At 36.0% G+C, this 21,217-nt stretch overlaps 1 protein-coding gene across 8 annotated transcripts in view; it reads right to left on the bottom strand.

Annotated features, from left to right (window-relative positions):
• LAMA2 (laminin subunit alpha 2) overlaps positions 1–21,217 on the bottom strand; it is a 772,685-nt gene that overhangs the window by 223,568 nt on the left and 527,900 nt on the right. For all 8 annotated transcript variants that reach the window (XM_050788287.1, XM_050788283.1, XM_050788285.1 and 5 more), the window contains 4 exons: positions 20,689–20,816; positions 11,619–11,705; positions 4,255–4,466; positions 409–515 (listed from right to left, as the gene is read on the bottom strand). In XM_050788287.1, coding sequence (XP_050644244.1) covers positions 409–515; positions 4,255–4,466; positions 11,619–11,705; positions 20,689–20,816 — 534 coding nt within the window. The remainder of the gene's footprint in view (positions 1–408; positions 516–4,254; positions 4,467–11,618; positions 11,706–20,688; positions 20,817–21,217) is intronic.

Genomic DNA, 21,217 nt, shown 5'->3' on the forward strand with positions numbered 1-21,217 from the left:
ATCCACCTGCCTCGGCCTCCCGAAGTGCTGGGATTACAGGCGTGAGCCACCGCACCCGGCCCCGGGAGTAAAATTTTATTCTGCCAAAAATGTAAAGGCAAAAGAAAGAGTATCTCCACAGATTAAGATTAAATTTGCATGCTATTTGTTTCAGAAATGTCTGAATTAAAGCGAATATAATACACATTCACTGCCAAACAAAATGTTAGCTTAAGGTCAAATGGTAATGTACAATGAATTTTGTTCTAGTCTGAAAAAAACTTTTCACTGATCACAGTCGTTTCACTTGTAGAATTAGATAATCCCAAACCTTCCTTTTAATATACGAAGGTATACAAAACATGTCATGAAAAGTCAGTGAACATTTGCAAAGAGAAAGTAACGTATGGGTCAGCCTCTACTCTTTACCTTGCATTTGTCACACCTCTGACCCTGCACGTTGGCTCTGCACTCACACTGTCCAGTTTGACTGTGGCAAATCTCAGAGAAAGAGCCATTGGCATTACAGCGACAGGCTGCAAAGAGAAGAGAAATCTGTGGTCAGGAAAACTTTCTAATAGTCTTAATAGGTTTGTTAAATAATAATATACCCCACATGGTAACATGGACACTTAAGTTCAGTAACAGAATGTTAAGTGCCCTGTTAGGCATTTAACCCTTATGACAATTCTACAAGCTGTAGACATAATTCACGTAAAGGCTTTAGCAACTTGTCTGGCCCATCAAATGCCATTAAAATATTAATGTCATCATCATTATTCCAATTTTGAGCATGAAGACACTGAAATCGAAAGAAGCCATAGCTTATAGAAGTCCATATGCCTGTTCTGTCATATAGGTGAGTCCAGAACGTAATGGGAATTTGGAGTTCTTGACTCAAGGTGTAATGCTGTTTTAGTTCTTTACAGATACCTCAGGGTAACACTTAAAATACTATTATCCCATTGTAAGTAATGCATACTGACTTTAGAACTAAAATAATTTTGAGGAATTATCAAAATTAATAGCACTCCTGGCATAATTTTAATGTTACTATTAATCTAGACAAATTTAGTTACTTTTTTTGATTTAATGATTTACTATGTGCCAGTTTTTGTGTTAAGTTTAAAAAAAGGTTTGAGGTGAAATATTTATGCCTTTTTTAAGATTCGAAAGTTTATAAGACAACAACAGCATCATTTCAAGTATCTTAAGACTATAGCATTATAGCATTTAAGAATCACTTTTATTTTACAGTTTATAGGCTATCTCCAAACATAGAAAATATATGTAGTTTAAGTAATCTTTTTTTCTTTTTTGCTTTGTTATAAAGCTGTCTGAAGTTATTCTAAAATGTAGAATAAATCAGTCTAAAGCTCAAGTGGCCTTTTCACAAATAGAATAGTAATTCATTGTTTACCCTATATTTTTAATGGTACATATAATTGCATTTATACCAGAATAAAAATACAAGGAGGAGATGACATGGGAATTTAGGCTACTCATAGATGATTTTGTTAAATTTCTGAATACTTTGATTTGAACACAACTTAAAATTATGTTATAAACAGGTAATCTATCAGCCTATGCTAATATTTTATTCTCCTGGCTCTAGGTTCTCCTTTTAAAAAACAAACAAATAAACAAACAAAACAACTGCTCTTCTAAAAACTGCTTAATTTATCTTCCAGTAAAGTTTGTCTTCAGTGTCTGCCAAGTGGATACTAGAGTAACGGCCATTGAGAAACGGAAAGAGCCTATGGATAGTCTGTAGCTGAAATATAAGGAAAGGCTGAAAATTTTTCCTTTAAATATCCATTTTCATCTGATTTATCAAATTTGTATATACTTTTATTATTTTATGAAAGCTTCTTATGCGTATCATACACACATTTTAAAAACATCAAATTATTTAGACTTTAGAAGTCACGTCTTCTTAAGAGTGTAAACTGCAAAATTAAATTTTACCATAAATATGATGGTAATTAATTAACGTTATCTTAAAAAAACAAAGCAATATAAAGTTTTGCTAAAGTGTCATTTCAATGGAAAAGTATGACACCAACAATATACACACATTTAAAATGCAAAATGTATTTCTTTGTAGTGGTGTACTTTTCTTGAACAAATCTATAGGTAACTAAAATAATGTATTTTCATGAACTTTCTTTCCTTGAGGTTTTACCACCCATGCATAGAAGTGATAATTGTATCCATGAAAAATTATAAAAATAAGTAACAAATGTGCTTCTTATAATTTTAATTGTGATTATATGGCAAAGAGCATTAAAAATTATAATCACATCTATACTCATGGCGAGTAGTATGAAAATTGGTAATGGTCAAAATGTTTTTATTCTCACATTCTTTTTTTATGTTCTTAAGACTTCATGCCACAGATCCCTAGTTTACCATAATAAAATAAGTGGAATAATATCTCTAACTTTATGGGGGTGGGGGTTATTGGAAGACAGGATAAAATGTCAGTAAATGACTAACTTAGCCCTAGAATTCACTGGTGAACAATTGATATGCACAGCTACTATGAGCACTGCTACCAAAAACAGTTACCATGTGTGAGCATCTCCAGGACTCAGTAACTCACTGGATACCCTCTATGTGCCAAATCCTTTAGTCCCCACAGAAAATTCATGACCCTTTTTGTAGACTAGGAAACTGTGTCTCAAGGAGGTCAAATGTCTTGCTCAGGAGCACACAGCTAGAAAATGTAGACCCTAGATGATCTGTCGGAAAGGAAGAATTTCTTTCTTTTTTTTTTGAGACGGAGTCTCGCTCTGTTGCCCAGGCTGGAGTGGCCGGATCTCAGCTCACTGCAAGCTCCGCCTCCGGGTTCACGCCATTCTCCTGCCTCAGCCTCCCAAGCAGCTGGGACTACAGGCGCTCGCCACCTCGCCCGGCTAGTTTTTTGTATTTTTTAGTAGAGACGGGGTTTCACCGTGTTAGCCAGGATGGTCTCGATCTCCTGACCTCGTGATCCGCCCATCTCGGCCTCCCAAAGTGCTGGGATTACAGGCTTGAGCCACCGCGCCCGGCCGGAAAGGAAGAATTTCTTAGGCTCCCTATGATTTTACACATTTATCAAGAATTCAGTGTTTAATGGCACTTTGAGCCTGTTGGAAATTTTGCTTTAAAAAAAGATCAAAGTACAGGTTACATTAATAGGTGCCAGTTGGTACAGAGAGTGATCTGGTTTTGATTCAACAAATTATCATTATTAAATAACAAAGTTAGAACTCATCTTCTAAACCTGTGATGAAAGAGACACATCTGTTAATGAAATAGGGGACCCTACTGGGTCTTTAGTGCTTACAGTAGAGTTGATGATAGGCTACATTACAGTGGTTTCTATAATTCTGCATGTCCTGGGACCCACCTGAATAATTGGAAGGGCCTCTCACATAAACTGGACAGAAATGAATGGATAGGCTGGTCTCATAATCTACTGTGCTTAAACATTATGACAGTAGATGAAGCTGATGATGGCCAAGTGCTAACATTGGATTCACATTCTATTTGACCTTCTGCAACAAGATTCCCCTTCGTATTATAATCCCACTGATATTAACGATTTGGAAATTCTATGTAGTATTAATATAGCTAAAAAAGTAAAGAGGGGAGAAATGTATTATACTAGTATGGATGAAGCCCTAGAGTAGCTAATTTTGTGGAAGGAAAACACTGAAAGAGCATTCTAGAAATAGTCCATAAATTACTATTATGAAACTAAAATGAGGTTAATCATTCAACAATGACAAATGCCAATGTGTGAAAATATTGGCAGACTTTTACACCTATTACAAAATACGACACTGTAAGGTTAACATATGAAAGCATAACTGATAAACATCTTCCGATGGCTACTACTGAAATATCATGGGCAGAAAAATTTATTTCAGGCAAGTGATTAGAATTGAGATAAACAAAAAAAGGATACATGGGGTCTACCTAATGTGCAAATTCTTCTTTCCTGTCGTGGACATAAGTTCATTAAAAAAACTTCCGCATGTAAATAGAAACATGTTTATCATGTGGAAAACAGTGACGCTTCAATAACACAGCAATTTTCAAAGGATTTACTCTATTAGTTAGTACAAGGAAATGTTCTGGAATATGCAGACTCTGTATATTCTGCACATCTATCAACCATGTATTCCACATAATTTCCTACTCTTCAATCCACAGTCAAGAACTCATCAGCTACTTTGAAGTACAATACATCAATTCTGTCAGGGGCATCAATAGTTCAGGACTTACGCTGACAGTTCCTTGCATCAACTGCGTCTCCAAAATATCCATCAGCACAGAGCTCACAGTATCGGCCTGTTGTACCTGGTTTACATATCAGACAGGAGCCAGACAAGCTGTCACAGCTGCCAGGGATGGAGAAGTCAAGGTTGTCATTGCATTGGCATGGCTGACATGATCCTCCAGGTACAGAGGGTTGTCCAAAATAGCCTTCTGCACACCTAAGGCAAGAAATTTCATCAGTGAGCCTTTAGGGGGACCTCAGTTGGGGCAATGTTTACATATTTTTCATTCTTCCGTTCTCCCAGGATGATGGCTTTTCCTTTTAAGTGTTCCTTTTCTCAAACGCAAAGTGATTAAAAAAATGTTTTTCTACGACTGCAGTGTAGATACAAGATGAAATCCTGCCAGCCCACTAGTAATTAGATTTCAGCCCGAAAAAAATATATATATAATCTTGTCACTGGCACTGAAGACGAGACCAAAGCATAATAAGAATCTGCTGCTGGCACTCTGGAGGAATCCAGATCCATGCTGGAAAGCCTTTGTAGTGCAACACATCATGTGTCTCTACTCCAGTTGGTTATTTTCTCTACAACTATGTAAGGTTCACATTTTTTGTTGTTGTTGCAGCCAGAACTTGTTATGAGGAAACAGGCTCACAAGGAAATTCAGTAATAAGAGTTCAGAATTTATTAACTAGAAACTGTGACTCAGAAGATTCTTATTAATTGGGTGGGGGCTGTGGGTATATCTGAATTAATAATCTATTTGTATGTATTTGCATATGAATTCAGAGGCAGATTTTCATTGAAGGCTTTACTAAAGGGAAGTTTGAGAAAGCATGCCTGCATATTATGGGAATATGCCATAAGGTGATACTGAACTGTGCCTGCCAACTCTATCAGCAAATCCAGGTTCTTTCTTTCTTTCTTTCTCTCTTTCCTTCTTTCTTTCTTTCTCTGTTCTTCTTTCTCTCTCTCTTTCTCTCTTTCTTTCTTACCAAAAACTATCTACATATTATTGGAAAAACCAAAGTTTGTTTATAGGGCATGGCAGAGAAGATTTTTAAAAAATTATTGCAGCAAATTTTCTCTGACCTAAATGTTATGTTTTAAAATGCAACTTACTGCTACAGGCATGCAGAAATGTCCTTATAGGCAGCGCCTATTTATATTCTGCTCTCTCTTCTCTTTCAATGACATTTGCTCACGCTTTATACTAAGCCACACTTGCCAAAGGAGAAACAAAACAGGGCATCTGAATCTCATGGTCAGGCTAGCTCTGTTATTTTTGCCATCTTATGAAGATAAAGTCTTTTGCAGCAAGTGTCAAAATTGAAGGGGATCAAAAACAATGTGGGAGAATATAATTTTCTCAGTAGTACACTACTTTTATGCTCATCTACTCACAGATATGCAGTCATTATTTAGAGAAAGGCTCTCTCCCATTTGAAATAAAAATGGTTTAAATCCAGTACATTATGTTGAGAGTACTTTAACAAATCACAATTCTGGGGCAGAGTCATTAATTTGGTGCAGATACACTGACTATTCTTAGTTTTCTAGAAAACGTATAGATTCTTAGGTACTATAATTCATAGATTTGATCTTTTATCATAATTTTGTAAATGAAATTACTTATATTCACAAAAGATTTTATCCATTTATGAGTTGTATAAATACTGCTTAGAAGAATACTGCCAACCACAAATATAATTGTTCATTAATTCTCTATTATAAAATATGTAATAAAATTTGAGTGCATAAAATTCCCCCAAAATCCCTTCAGGAGAGACATTTGATAAAGATAAGAAGAAGATTATTTTGAATTTTAACCTGATTCTTCTTGCCTTATTTAATATTCAGAGCTTATGATCACATCCACGTATATTCACATCTCATTTTGTTTACTAGTAAGAGAGTCACTTTGTGCCACTGGAATAAGGATATACAATGATCATTATCACAGCAAACGAAAACCTATTATTTTCAGCTCACTTTCTTCAAGATGACTTATTGCCCTTCAGAGAGATGGCTTTATATAACGAGATCTGGGAATTTTTCTTAACTTAGATAGCAATTAATAAGACTGAAATTCTCCATAATAAAAAAAACTCATTTCAGGAAGAAGATAACTACAATTAAATAGAATAACTAAAGAAGTATCTGTCTTTTTTTTTTTCTTGCAGGACATGTAAGGAAAATTTGTGAATATACATGATAGAAAAATCATATGCCATGTTACTGAAAGTGGGACTATTTTCTGCAACACTTCAGCACATTACTGGTGTATGGGTGTGTGTTTCTATACAGAGAACAGTATTAGAGATTTCTGAAGATGTTCCATTCGGAATTAAAAAGTAATTTGAGGGTCAGAGAATATAATGCTGCTAATCATATAACTTTTATTAATAAAAATAATGTGTTAGAGTCTGATCAAGTTGGATTCACCTAATTAAAATCAGTTTAAATCACAGTCCTTTGGTTTTTCACTCCACCAAAAATAATTGCAATGTGAAATGTCAAGCCCCCTCATTTTCATATGCAAGGCAGAATTACTGCATTTTAAAAAATAGTTTATTGAATGCCTTGCTAGAAACGGACATCTTGACATAACAAAGGCATTGTTCCTTTCCATATCTGTTACCTTTTTCAAATCAAATTGCAATATTTTGAAAAAGGACCATTTAAATGTAAATAAGACTCCAGATAACACATGCAGTTATTTGTTACTCTTGCTGCTATTGATAATTTAGGAACAATGTTAGAGGGAGGGAGGGAGAGAAGAAGAGAGAGAGGGAGAGGTAGAAAAAGAGCAGACGTGCAGAGAAGCAACAATGAGAAGAAAGCAACCGCACTGATGAGACTTTTATCTCATTCTGCACCATCATTTTTTCAGCAACTTTTGGCTAAAATCATGGTCTACATTTCTATTATCTATACACTGAAAACAATGAAACAATATAATGCTAGCTTAATCTAGCCAAGCAAATGAGAAAAGCTCTTGTTTCCCCCACCCCATTCAAAAAAAAAAAAAAAAAATCAGCTGAGCACTTTTACATGGTACTAATATAAAGAAGGTACCGTCTTATACTACAGTCCATGGAGAATGAACACACATTTTAAAATGTAGCAGTAGAACAACTGGAGATATGCAAATGCTATTATGGCAGCACAGAAAAGGGCAACCAACTCAGATTAGGCCTAATCAAGGACATTTTCAGGATGATAGTGCTGACTTTTGGGAGCTGAACAGGGATTAGTTAGCCTCGGGCGGAGGAGTGAAAGGGCTGCAATCCTCCAGGCAGAGGGAACGGTATTGGCAAAGGCACGGAAGAGGGTGGCTGCTGTATAAAGGGGCGTGGCTGTAATGCTGTGTTCTTACTTCCTCCCATTTGACACAATCAGCAAAAGACTGAGGGTGTTTGCCTGCTCAAATGGTGCCTTTTGCAAGTTGGAAGAAAGTGTTCTCTCTAGACACATGCAGAAAAAGTAAAGAGACAGTGGACACAGCTAGACACCCAGGGACTTCATGGAAAAGAAGAGGGCAGACTGGATTCAAGCCCTCAATCTTCCCCTTCCCTGAGGGCCTTTGTGCAGTGTACAAACTGCACAACCACAAATGAGTGGCCTCTTGACACCTCAGTTGGAGTCGCAGTTTTGCTAACGGCACTAGTAAGTCCCATGCTCTGCATTCAGGACCCAAAGGCACAAGGAGACTCAGAAATGAGTAGAAGGTCTCAAGAGCATAGTGATCAGAGGGGTGATTAGACTTGATTCCAATTCAGACATTCTGAAGCAGACAAAAACTAAACCGGATTTTGGAACTGAAGTTTAAGAAACAAAAAGGAATTTCTTTGATACCTGATATGAATCTTGAGGATAAAACTGTAGTTGAATTTTCAAAATATTAAGCAATTGGATTTAAATACCTTCCATATTTTCAGTGGCAACTGTGAAATTAGTCCTGGCTTTTGACCCCTCTCCCCTCACCTAGGGAGGAGTTGTTAAAAATTTGCCAGCTGGGGAGTGGGGAGGGCTTAAGAAGTCTATGTATCCCATTAGGTTTCATGTTGTCCTATAGAACCCACCAGGTAAACTTGCCACAGTCTTTTTGAAATGCCTTCTCCATAATGTATGACAGGTTGCTGAGGTTATAGACTTATTCTGAAAGTATCTTAGTGTCCCATCAGGCAGGTATCCTCAGCATTTAACTCACTTTTAGCTCAATATTCTTTTTAATTGCTCTTGATGCTCTAAGGCTTACTTAATCCCTTTTAGCCCTTCAAGATACTGTCTCTTTGTTAATTTTTTTCTCCTCTTGTCCAGATGATAAAAGTCTAGAATCTTAGCAAAGGTGCCACGATGAATACCTTCTCCCCTCACTCTCTGACTCTTCTTTGTTTAAAACATCCCCAGCAAAGCAGTGATACCTCAAAAACAGTGGTGTTTTGGCCATAAGTGAATGTTTTCCAAGCTGTAACTAGTGTTCTACTTGTGACAGAATACCAGTCCATGTTTGGTTGTATCTTGTTTGGCCACTCTCCTGTTCACTGCTTTTCTTCACCCCCTCCGTTCAAGCAGCAAGGCCATCTTGCGCTACATGTCTGAGAGAAGGGATTTGACAGGGCAGAAGGCAGAGACATAGGAATCTTCCAGACTCCAAGCTCTGAAAGCCACCAGTTCCATGAATGTAGCTCATCCTCTTCCAAATAGAAAATGGGATGGAGTTGGAAAATGATGATGGTAGAGATGCTGGTGGGTCTTAGCGTGGAATGAAATAAGCTAAATGATTCCTGTGCCCCCAAGAATGGAATGAAAGTAGTTGGGAGGCTTCCTAGACCTGAAAGGAAAGGTAATGAGGAGGACAGGAAAAAAGGGATAGGTCAGCAGAAACATGCTTGGGTGAAATGCTCAGCACTGGCTGGCCCTACCATATGTCCCCTTGCTCAACACATACTCACAGACATTATACCCTCCCTTCTACCCTTGCATAACAAGGCCTTTGGTACTAGGTAAGCTTAATAGAACTTTGATTCAAGCTTGGAGAGAGGAGAAGAAAACAACTTGAAAGGGGCTCAGATTATGTTTCTAAGCCCTCACAGGTCCCACATATAGAGAAAGGGGTCTCAAAATATACATTAAATTGTGATAAAGACTATAAAGTTATAACTGTTGTCCCACCTGAGCTGTAGTCTGAGACATATTCCTGCTATATAGTTAAAGCAGAGAGTTTATGGCCACATAAGTTTAGGAAATGCTGAGCTAAACAAATTGAACAGATTTCTTCATTACACACTGTAGGACATGCCAGAACTTTTAACATGCAAATGGATGCTTCCCAAACTTATGTGATCACAGAATTCTTTATTCCAGGAACGTCTACAATTTGGGAAATGTTGCTTTAGTTTTTAAATTCTGGTCTTATTTAGATGATGTGCATAAGCTGATCACACAAATCATTTACAGAATGGTTTTGATTACAAGATTTTCAATGCAACCAGTATCTCCTCCTTACCCTGACCCTTATCTTCCCTCTCTTCTACTTCAACAGGCACATCTCAAACAAAAAAATGTTTCCCTCATATTTTAGATCTATCTAAGGGGTTCTTTTGACTCACATAAATACAATGAAATTATAAATCTTAAATATTCCTGGAAAACCCTAACCTAAATTCTGGCTAGAAAAATATGGTATCAGTTGTGGAAAAACTTGAGCTGGAGATAAGCTATGCCATTCATTACACTGCATATGCATGTTGCCATCTTCTGAATCAGATTAATACAGATTTTAGACAGGAAATCATGCTTTCTGTCAGGTATTTCGTTCCTTGGTGATTTTTGCTATTCAAATAGAATTCTCTGAAGAATACATGCAACCATCCTCACTTGCATTAAAGAAAGATGTGAGGTGCTGAGGGCAAGGATGGGAAAATGCATATATTTATATCCAATGTCTAGCCCTGTATCCAGCGCATGGTAGTTGCTAAACAGATGTTTGTTAAGTAAAATGTGGGGTTTTAAATTATAGATGGTTCAGAAACTATTGTCTAACATGTATAGGGATATAGTACATAAAGCAGAGCAATATAAATATATCAGAGATTATGCTCACCTAGATAAGTGGATTTAATAGCCTTGTATGACAGAGCAGCTGTCATTTTCCAGTTGCTAAAAAAAGGCTGCCTGTAGTGAACTGGGGGGTTTAAGCACTTGATGTAAATCTGTCTTGGCAATGATATGTTCTCCTATTATAGTAAGTAATATGCACATGCCTTTCTTTAAACACACACACAGACACACACACAATTAAAGATATCTAGTTTCTTGATTGCAAATAAATGCTGCTTGTTTCATTTTTTTTTTTCTTACATTCCTAATTTACAGATGCTTCCATACTCACAAATAGTACTTGTTGCTGCTAGGAACTGTCACTGGCAGTTTGTCCACAGACTGCTAGTCGCTAGCTAAATTCTCTCTGGGTGATAGGCTCCTGCTTCATTAATTTTATGCATCCTGGTTGAAACAGGGGTGATAGCTGCCAAGATGACAGGAAAAGACGGGCAAAAACAGCCCTCTTCAGGGTTAGCCTCAGTGATGATGAGTGAAAGCAGGTCACTTCCTCTGCACCCCGCCCTCCCAGGAAGGGTAGCAGCGTGGACATTTCCAGTGCTGAAACCAGAGGGAGGTTTTTGTGTTTGGCAATGATGTCAAGGGGGAAGTTTGTATCATTTTTATGCTGAGGCTGAATATATAGAAGAATTATTTCTTCAAAAACATTTCAGGAGGAAATATAATCACACAAATCACATAAAATAATACTCTTGTGTCCACTGCAAAGTAACCCAGTAAAATCAACAGGAATTAAAATACTGCTTTAGGAGTAATTAGAAGAAGATACAAATCATGATAATAAATTACATTTTGTTTCTATTTTCAAGTATATTTAAAGTAAATTATGAACCACCTGGTGAACTATGAACTATGCATTCAAGCTACATTTTAAGGACAAAAAGCTAATTATGAAAAATAAATGGTGCCGACAGAGACAGCAAGATAAATTTTAAAGTGCATGACTTTCCACTTGAGCAATACTTTCTACAAAGATTGTAGGTTAATACTTAACCTTTAAGATTAAAACATTAATCAGATATTCTCTGAGTGAATGAAGATTTATGAAGCAATTTCTGAAAAATAAATAAATTACAAAAATATAATGCATTTGTTTGACAAGTGTGTTGAGAAACTTTATTTCACCTCATTGAGTGTGGCCATTTTTCTCCAAAGGATGATGCAAAGGATGATTGTATCTGTGGTTTTATAACTCCCAAGGTAGAAATCATTTTGCAAGACAGTGCAGCACACGCTTACCTCTCACAGCGTGGTCCTGTGTACCCGACAGGGCATCCATCACAGATCAATCCAAGACTCCGATCTAAATGGCACGTTGGGCTAAAGCTACGTTGATATTGTTGTGGAAAACAGGGACAAGGAAGAAACACATACACAAAGTCATTAGCAGCATTTTCTCATTTCTCTCTCCACTACTGCTCTGACAAAAGAATACAGACTGGTCATTCTCGCCCCAGAGATGGAGATTAGGGTCTGGCCAATGGAGGATGAAATGACATCGCTGTTTCTGCAGACGTGAATATAGCCCAGTGGAGAGCAGTATCCCTGTGACATGTTATTAACTGACTTGCGACTGCTCTGGGTCGTGATCATCAGTAACAAGTGGAAATGTAGAGCTGCTTTTTAGAAATTCCTCCAGGCCTGGCACATATGCAGCCTCACATATTTTCTTCTCTAGCCAAATCCCTCTGACTTTGAAGCAGCCTGAAGAAATTTGTTAGAGATTTTGGAAATCTCAGTATGTGGCAGTGATGGTGGCAGTTCTTCCTTCTTCAGCTGCTGCCATAGTGGGGCATGCCTGTGTGCAGGCTGTGGCATGTGCTTCCTTGCAGGTATGCCCTCACACCTCAGGAAAGCTTTCAGAAGAGATCAAGCATGCATATTCTACCTAAACTTATCATAAACCTCAACAAACAAAAGCAACCTTGCCATCTCATACCTTCTGGCATGTTTCAAAGTTCACTTCTCTCTTTGCACATATTTCTAATTTGGGTCTGAAGTAAAGGAGCTGAACACCAGATGAAGAACCAGCAGAGAACTCAGGTGCTAGCTTTAGCCTTCAACAACATGTTTCACTCCAGTCATGCTTCTTTGCCTTGTGAGAGGCACCTCTCATACACGAACCCCTACCCCAAGATTGACACATGGTAATGCGGTTCTTGACTGGCTCTCTGAAGGGCCATCAACGATTTTGAATTCTGTAAGGTCTGCTGTGCTACCGTTTCAAAGGGAAATGCCCTCAATTAATCTTTCTCTTATTATGTTTTCCCTAAGTAGATTTATTTTCTATTATATATGACAGGGCAATTCAATACAGGCTTGCTTGATGGCTAAATGAATTAAAGAAAGAAAACAAATTAAACATTGCAAGTCCTGATTTCATCCTGCTCCTGACACTTGAATTACTTTGAAATACTTTCTTAACTTCGGTGCAGATCAGATCATGAACACTATTTCTGAATGGTATTTCTCTGGCTTAACTCTGGGTAGTTGTGCAAAGATTTAATAGTTCTTCTCTTTTTTGGGATGCTAGCAAGATATTAGGACCAGGTAAGTCTATGTTTTAAACATTTCAGCTCAGGTGGAAAGTCTAAATGAATCTCTTGGGTCAAGGAGATAAAACCTGGTCTGGGATGCTTTGAATTTATAAATATTATCTAGATCAAAGATTCCACATTAAGGAGTTATAGTAGCTGTCATGAACAGCAGACAAGACATACCCAGCGTGTGCACTGCGAGTAAAGAAACTCCTTTTATAAAGCATCCTGTACTTTACTACACATGATCCAAAGACAGTTTACTATGGGTGATTTTCTTGACAGGATTGTGATTGCACTGAAGATGCGCAGGTTAAAATACCCCCTCTATAGGACTACACTGATTGAAAGAAAACGGTACCAATTATTTTTTATAATCCTACATCAGTTTATCATAACTTGTGTCAATGGTTGTTGACAAAGCTTCTGAAAATTTTAAAAATATTTTATTTTATTTGAGACAGAGTCTTGCTCTGTTGCCCAGGCTGGAATGCAGTGGTGCGATCTTGACTCACTGAAACCTCTGCCTCCTGGGTTCAAGCGATTCTTCTGTCTTACCCTCCTGAGTAGCTGGTATTACATGCGGGTGCTACCACACCTGGCTAATTTTTGTATTTTTAGTAGAAATGGGGTCTCACCATATTGGCCAGGCTGGTCTTGAACTCCTGACCTCAAGTGATCCACCTGCGTTGGCCCCCCAAAGTGCTAGGATTACAGGCATGAGCCACTGCACCCTACATTTTAAACCTATTCATAAAATAGATTTCAAATTATTAAATGCATTCACATGTCAGTTAAAACCAACATAAGTAAAGTAAAAGGTGTTCACTGACAAAAATCAACACTTTTTCAAGAAAAAAATTAAGCAATAAGAATATGTTAGATTTGACTAGCTCCTTACCGTTCAGCATACATTTACAATATTACCACATTTTCACAAAATCCTATGAATTTGTTGGGGCAGGCACAGTTTTTCTTAACCAAAGTCATATACAAAATTTCCAGGAGAATTTAGTATGGGATCTAGGACTTCAGATTCTTAAGGTGATATTCTCTTCTTCCTATAACCAACTGTCATTGAAACCTACTGGTAAGAATTAAGTAAGTTTAGGTTTCTAGTAATGTAGATACTTGACATAATGCATCCAAATAAAACTTTCTCATAAAATATATCTGTATTTGTGCTTTGATAGTCTTTCAACAACATAAACCGAAGATTCACTCTCTTATTGCTGTAATTGCAGTTACAGCTATGGCAGAAGATGGCATTCAACAACAAAAATAAAATTAGAATGAGAAATAAACATGCACAGTAAAAAACGTCTACAGAATTTGCATTGGCAAATGCAGTGACTTAGCACTGATTTTGGCCAAGATATGAAGCTAATTGTTCCGTGACACAAAGAGGAAATTTTGAGATCATCACTGAGTTCAAGTGATTCCAAGATTATGTCATTTATCTCTATTTGGCTAGCTCCACACCAGCAGAGAATGTTCTTCATCCTGGATTATCCAAACCACGCCACAGGAAACACAAGAAAGCCAAGAGCAGCAGGCATTTTCCACAAATAGGGAAGGAAGGGAAGCTGTTATTGGGATAACCAATAAGAAGCTGGACACGAAAATAATCCCTCTTAATGGTTGAATATACACTTTTATTTTTATAAGGATCTACTTATAAGTATGTATACATGTATGCATATATGTATGTGTACATACATGTGCACACATGTGACTATGTATGTCAACATATGCATGTATGTTTATGCATGTACATGCATACATACAGAAACAATCAATCTTGTTCTAAAAATAATTTAATTCTGTCAAAATATGTGCATTAAGAATAAAGCAAGGTTAAAGATAAAAAAATACTAAAAAAAAGATAAATTCAAGGGTGTATTTAGAATTCAAACTGCATGTTATAAGGTATGTCCATTTGATAATGGTGGATCAGCATTTGGCCTTGAGGTTTTTCACAGCTAATGCAAAAGTGAACAATCAACAGGTAAACAATTCAGAGCAGCCAGAAGCCAAAAACAAAACAGTTGCTCAATAGAAGCTCAACAATTCCTGATTATCAGACATTAGGGAAACTTCTCCTGTGGGTCCTGAAATTCAGTTCTAACATAAAATGCTCCCACAGAGAGTTAATCCAATACTCTAAAATAAAATTAAACACATATTAAGTAAATGTGTGAGAATATTTTGTGTGTCTTTAACTGTCATGCATTTGAAATAAAATATAAGGAATTGCTTCTTGGGACTGTGATGTCATATAAAACAACCACTCCTTTAATCACGAGCATAAAATTAAAACTTCCATCATGAGGGTTAGAGAATCAGGGCATGTTCTGTATTTGCACATATAGGGGATCAGGACTCCTTTCAAGTAATTATCATCTTGAACAGTTGGGTAGGAAAAGAAACCATTCTGAGTGGCTACGCAATGTCAGTGGAGAAGCTGCAGATGAGGGTAATGAGACTATCCACACATAACTGAGAGGGGGCAGAGGACTGAGAGGAAGAGGAGAAAAAGAAAAAAATCATTTACTTCATGATTTTGGTGTTAGCTTCATACATTTCTGAAGTTTCTAAGTTTTTTCTTCTTCAGTTCAATGATCTCTCCTACTTATTCTCAGAAGAATCATTAAGCAAACACTTATTTCTTTAATTACCTTTAAGTACTATGAAATCTGATTTAATCTCCACAATTGGATTTTTTAATTAGACTTGATTTATTTTCTAAGTATGTCTTTGAATGATATATTTCTTTAAACCTGTTTCCTATTCTGCAAAATGGAATAATATGATTGATTTGATAAACCCTTTTATACTGAAAAAGTATGAAAGCATAGTGCCATAATAAATTATAGATACAATTTACTAATTTTTCAAAAACTTTGCCTTTTTTGTTAACAAATTTTTAAACAAATTAAGGTATGTTGATTTAACGTTTAAGGTATTTAGTTAATAGTTTAAGAATTAAATCTGCAGTTTTCGCATCCCTTATATTAGTTGTAGTCCCTTATATTAACATACCTGTTAATATAACTGTAACTATGTAGCATAGTTAACATAACTCTTGCCAAACAGTGAAGATTTACTGATTTTTACAGTGAACATTTACAGTTTGTCTGACATTAAATTCTATTGATTTTTTTTTTTTTTTTTTTTTTTGCTTCTTTTCAATGTTTCTGTAATTGTTTCTATTACTGTAGCCCCACTGGAAGAAGCACAGAGAGGTCAGTCAAAATATATGAGTTCCAATATTGGTTCTGCCACAAGCAAGCTGTATAATCACTATCAAGGCATTTAATTTCTCTGAACTTTAGTTTTCTCCTTTGGTATATGGAACCAGGAAGACCCATCATAATCTCCCATGTGGACATAAAACAATGTGTAGGAAAGAGTACTAAAGCATCTAGAGCATTCTCAATTTTCTAGAGAATATGGTTGAATTGGATGTTTCCTTAAATTTACCTCTTGTCTTGGAATATATTTCTCTATATTAATTTTAACAATGTGCATTCAATATGATCTCTTGAGTGAGCCTAAAGGTCAACTTAAATTTGAGTTTCATTCTTTCAAAAACTTAAATTTCAGCATTCCTGACCCACACAAGGCAGTAGTATTTACAACGATATTAGTAGACAGAACTTATTGAGGGCCTACCTCTGCCCAGCCTTGTGCCAATACTGTCTTTTATTATATAACTGATGAAAATCTATAACAACTTCAATAATATTATATATTCAAACACATCCTAAGTATTCAAAGGCAGAGATTCACATGTCACTTTCATATTTTATTTAACCTATAAGCTATGTGATGCCAGAAATTAATGAATATAAACATTTGGAATACTTACATTTTTATTTGCTTCTCTCCAGATAAATGTTACTGCCTAGTTACAATCTATAGCTAGAATAGATACATCAACAAGATGAGAAGGCCAAGCACAGTGACCACCGTAAATAGTTGATGAAGTTGATATATATGTATAATTTAAATATTATATGCTTGTCTGTATTCATACATCATAATAATTACACCAATCTATCTCTATCTTCTTACACATTTGATTTATTTAGCAATATTATCTAAGAAATTTGGAGCCAAAATGCTTGTGATCTATAAGATTTATGACCAGGGATTAAATAGATAAATCACCAAGGTAAAACTATCACTAAGCTTTAGACTTCCCATGAAGGTTGCGGCAACCTTTAGCTCTTTTTTTTTTTTTTTTTTTTTCCTCTGAATAACCCATGAAAATTAAAATCCCATCTTCAGGATTATGTGCACATATTCAATTCATATCTCAGAGTTTCTAGCTCACATTATAACAGTAATGTTTTTTACAAAACCTTTTTAAAAAGGATAGTTTCCCTAGGTCAGTAAGTATCTTGTTTACTGATTTTTTTTAAACATTTCAGGTTGTTAGACGAAAATGGATTTTTCTCATTACAGTTGTACAGTTAAACTATGATAATTTTCTAGTTGTTTTAAATGTAAAATTGTTTTAAATTGTTTTAAATGTAAAAGACATTATAATCCTATCACAAAACTTCTAGGATTTATAAACTAAGTGAATTATCACTGCCCTCCCTTTCTGCTTGTTAAAATACCACGTTGAAAGCTGGAATTTAAAATAGATTGCTACTCTAGTCCCAATTCTATTACTAAAAATAAAATTATTATTTAGTAATTTGCTAGTTTAAATATTTTATAATATTAATATTTGATAATTTGCTAATTATAATATTTACTAATAATTGCTAATTACTCTAAGTGAAAGCACTTTGAAAATGGAAGAATCCTTAAATACTTGGTGTTACTGGTATTGCTATCACTGTGTTATCTGCATTTTTAAAAATCAGGATCAACATAATTACACCAAATTGGAATACACATCTTTTAGGAAATAACATTATTGGACACTGGAACCCCGATCCCTTTGGCACTGATAGACTGTGTTTTAATGCTTGCAGACTTTCTTTCTTTTTCAGAAACAACAATTAGAACCCATTATCCAAGTAAATGCACAGCAAATAAAGAGACAACAATGGGTCATGAATGCCTATAATTATCCAAGCAAAATTATCTCCCTAATGTTTCTTCTGCATTTGTAGTAAATGTTGGTCAGACTTGAGGGTAAATCCATAGGGTTTACATACTCAACCAATTATATAATTCTAATATGTATTCAGCTGGAAATCACATGGTGCAATGAGCAGCCAGCTCTACTGGATTGATAGTGGTGCTAATGCTCTTGAAATCTTGGCTGAGACGAAGATGCAATACAAGTGGCCAGATGAAATCCTTCTGCTTTCCTCAAATGCATGTTAGTCATGAACAATGAGTTTCATGTAAATGAGGATGGTTAAGAGAATGCCATTCAGTCATGGCAAACAAGTAGGTCTTCCATTGGGTGATCTAACTCTTCACTTACATACCAGAGTGCAGGTTTTTATGTGATGCTGTGACTATCATAGACTTGAGTAGCCATTAATTATGAAGGAATATATTTCATTTGTTCTCCTATATTCATTATTTTCCAGTAGGTTTCTCTCTTGCCTTCTTCCTCTTCTCTAACATCCTTGGTTGTTAAAGAATCTTCAGCTTTGTGCTCATTCAGGCTCATGCCTTAAGCCCTGGAAATGTTCTGATCACTAATATACACTAACTAGTGGTCCCCAACATTTTTGGCACCAGGTACTCGTTTTGGAGACAATTTTGTCCACAGACGCAGGGGAGGAGTTTTGGGATAAAACTGTTCCACGTCAGGTCATCAGGCATTAGTCAGACTCTCAAAAGGGGTATGCAACCTAGATCCCTCACAGGTGCAGTTCGCAATAGGGTTCGAGCTTCTATGAGAATCTAATGCCTGCCTGATCTGATAGGAGGCAGAGCTCAGGTGGTAACGTCCACCACTCACCTCTTGCTGGGCAGCCCGGTTCCTAACAGGCCATAGATGGTTGAGGACCCCTGCATTAAACCAACGTCTTATTTTCTCAAAATCTTGCCAGATAAATTGACTTATCTAACGAATTAATTATTGCTTTTAGTGTTATCACTTAAAATGCACTGTGTATTGTTTTTAAAGTCTTCATTGTAGACTGTAGAGATTTGGAAAGCACATGGATTTTAAAACTAGAATTCCAACTCTGATGCTTTAATGCTCGATGACTCTGAGCAGGTTAGTAACAGTCAGCTCTTAGATTGGGTTCATCATATCCAGTCACAGTTTAGGTGGTTTACACATTTCAATTATGTCTTTCCCACATCAACCCTATGAGAGTCCTATTATTATAACTAATGATGACAGAACTGAGGCACGGAGAGTTTCAGTGACTTGCCTAAAGTTGCACGGCTGGAAAGAATGGAACCCAGCATTTAAACCAAAGATTCTGGTTCTAGAATTGGCACCATAATGCCATTTTTTCTACTAATAGTTTTCATTTCTTAATCTATAAAATGAGGATAATAATATCTACCTTACTGAGTTATAGCTGAAGGTGAAATAATACCAAATATAGTGTTTGGCCTAGAATATAGCAGTCTGCTTTTATTAAATAGTAGTGCTTTCTTTTCTTTTTCAAACCATGAGTAAGGTAAAAAATTCTGAGTAAAGAAGGTCATTGGGAGGATAAGGATTTCATGCGGATTGAACAGTAGGAAGAACAGTTCCAAGTAGAACATTTAAACTTAATGTCAGAATTATCTGAAAGTCTTTAGCTTATAGTATTCATTGAATTGAACAAAAGACCGTTTTAATTAGGCGCATTCTGGGTAAGAGTTTGAAGTATGACCTACTTGATCACATCTTCACATTAAAAGACTATAGCTGACAGATTTCCCTTAAAGATCATTGACAATTTTTGCTCTGTCAGTTATCACAGTGCCTAGAGATAGCTGGAAAGTGTACAATACGATATGAACTTCATTAAGCACTAAGCTCACCTTTAAGAGAGTTCTTCAGAAAAGAATCTTTTATTTAAAAGTATAGTTATCTGTAATTGCTTTTGAGTAACAATTGTTGATTTTTTTCCAACATAATATCCCAATTTAAAAACAAAACGGAACATTTTTGTTGGGGTGTGCTTAGCTGTTTACTTAGAGATGGCTGCCCTGAGGAAATGTGAATTCAAGCAGCTGGATATAGCATTCCCCTAAAAGGTAAGGAAATGAGGAAGTCAAGTGCTCTTTCTTGTTGCTGTGTGTTTTTAAAAAATCTGCTCTAAGGTGGTTGTTCTAGGTAAACAACTGGAATTTTTTAAAAAAGAAGAGAGAGGATGGGTGCTTAAAAGTCAGTTAAATCAGCCCCTTCAGTTTACATTTTGAGAGGTTTATGACTTGCCCAAGATTCACAAAAAAATAGTGTATGGGTAGAATCCAAATTAGCTGTATTTGTATCCTTTTATTAAGGCATGAAGATGGGTATGTGTCTGTGTGTAGGTGTGTACATGCATGCACATGTATGTGTTTGTATAAATGTTTATGTTCTTTGGAATTGGTGTCAAAATTCTTTTTGAGTTCTACTCTCAGATATTATGTCACCAAAACTAGAGCTAAAAAATTACAAATTCTTAGAAATCCTCATAGTTTTAAATACCTTAGGTTTGGAAAATTCATATTATTTTCCTGAAAAATATTCATGTCTGTGTTTATTATTTATTTACATGGGATAAGAGAAAGGGTATATTTGCTATGAAAAATGTACTTGCAGAAATGGATGCTAAATTTATTCATGGGGTAAGTCTGTTACTTACTTATTGGATGGGATATTGAGTGGACAGGCGCAGGGTTGACAGTCTTCAGAGGTTCCTTTAGTAGGATCGCCATAGAAACCAGGAAGACATTTATCACAATATGGGCCGTCTGTGTGATCTTTACAGTTCTGAGAAAGAAATGCGCATCAGAGTTTATTATTTTGGTGTCAGGGATCAACATGCTGCCAAAAATAGGTCTACGAAGTCATTAGTCTGCTCCCCACCAGCAAGAATATCTTTTCCATGTTAAATGGTCAATTTTACAGCAGGGAAATAGCATTGAAAGTTAATTTAATATCTAGCTTATAAACTACATACTAATTTCAGCATATGCATACTTACAAAAAGATGACTGAAATTCATTTTAATGTTTTTCATTATGCAAATCTTACTTCATTTTTTCTTTAGTTTTTTTCCTTAAGAAAATACATGATTTTGTGTGTGTGTGTGTGTGTGTGTGTGTGTGTGTAGTCATAGAGCACTAACAACATATGTTTAATGGAAATTGTAGCTGATTCTAGGTAAAAAT

Source organism: Macaca thibetana, chromosome 4 (genome assembly GCF_024542745.1).
Source record: "Macaca thibetana thibetana isolate TM-01 chromosome 4, ASM2454274v1, whole genome shotgun sequence".
Taxonomy (NCBI): Eukaryota; Metazoa; Chordata; class Mammalia; order Primates; family Cercopithecidae; genus Macaca; species Macaca thibetana.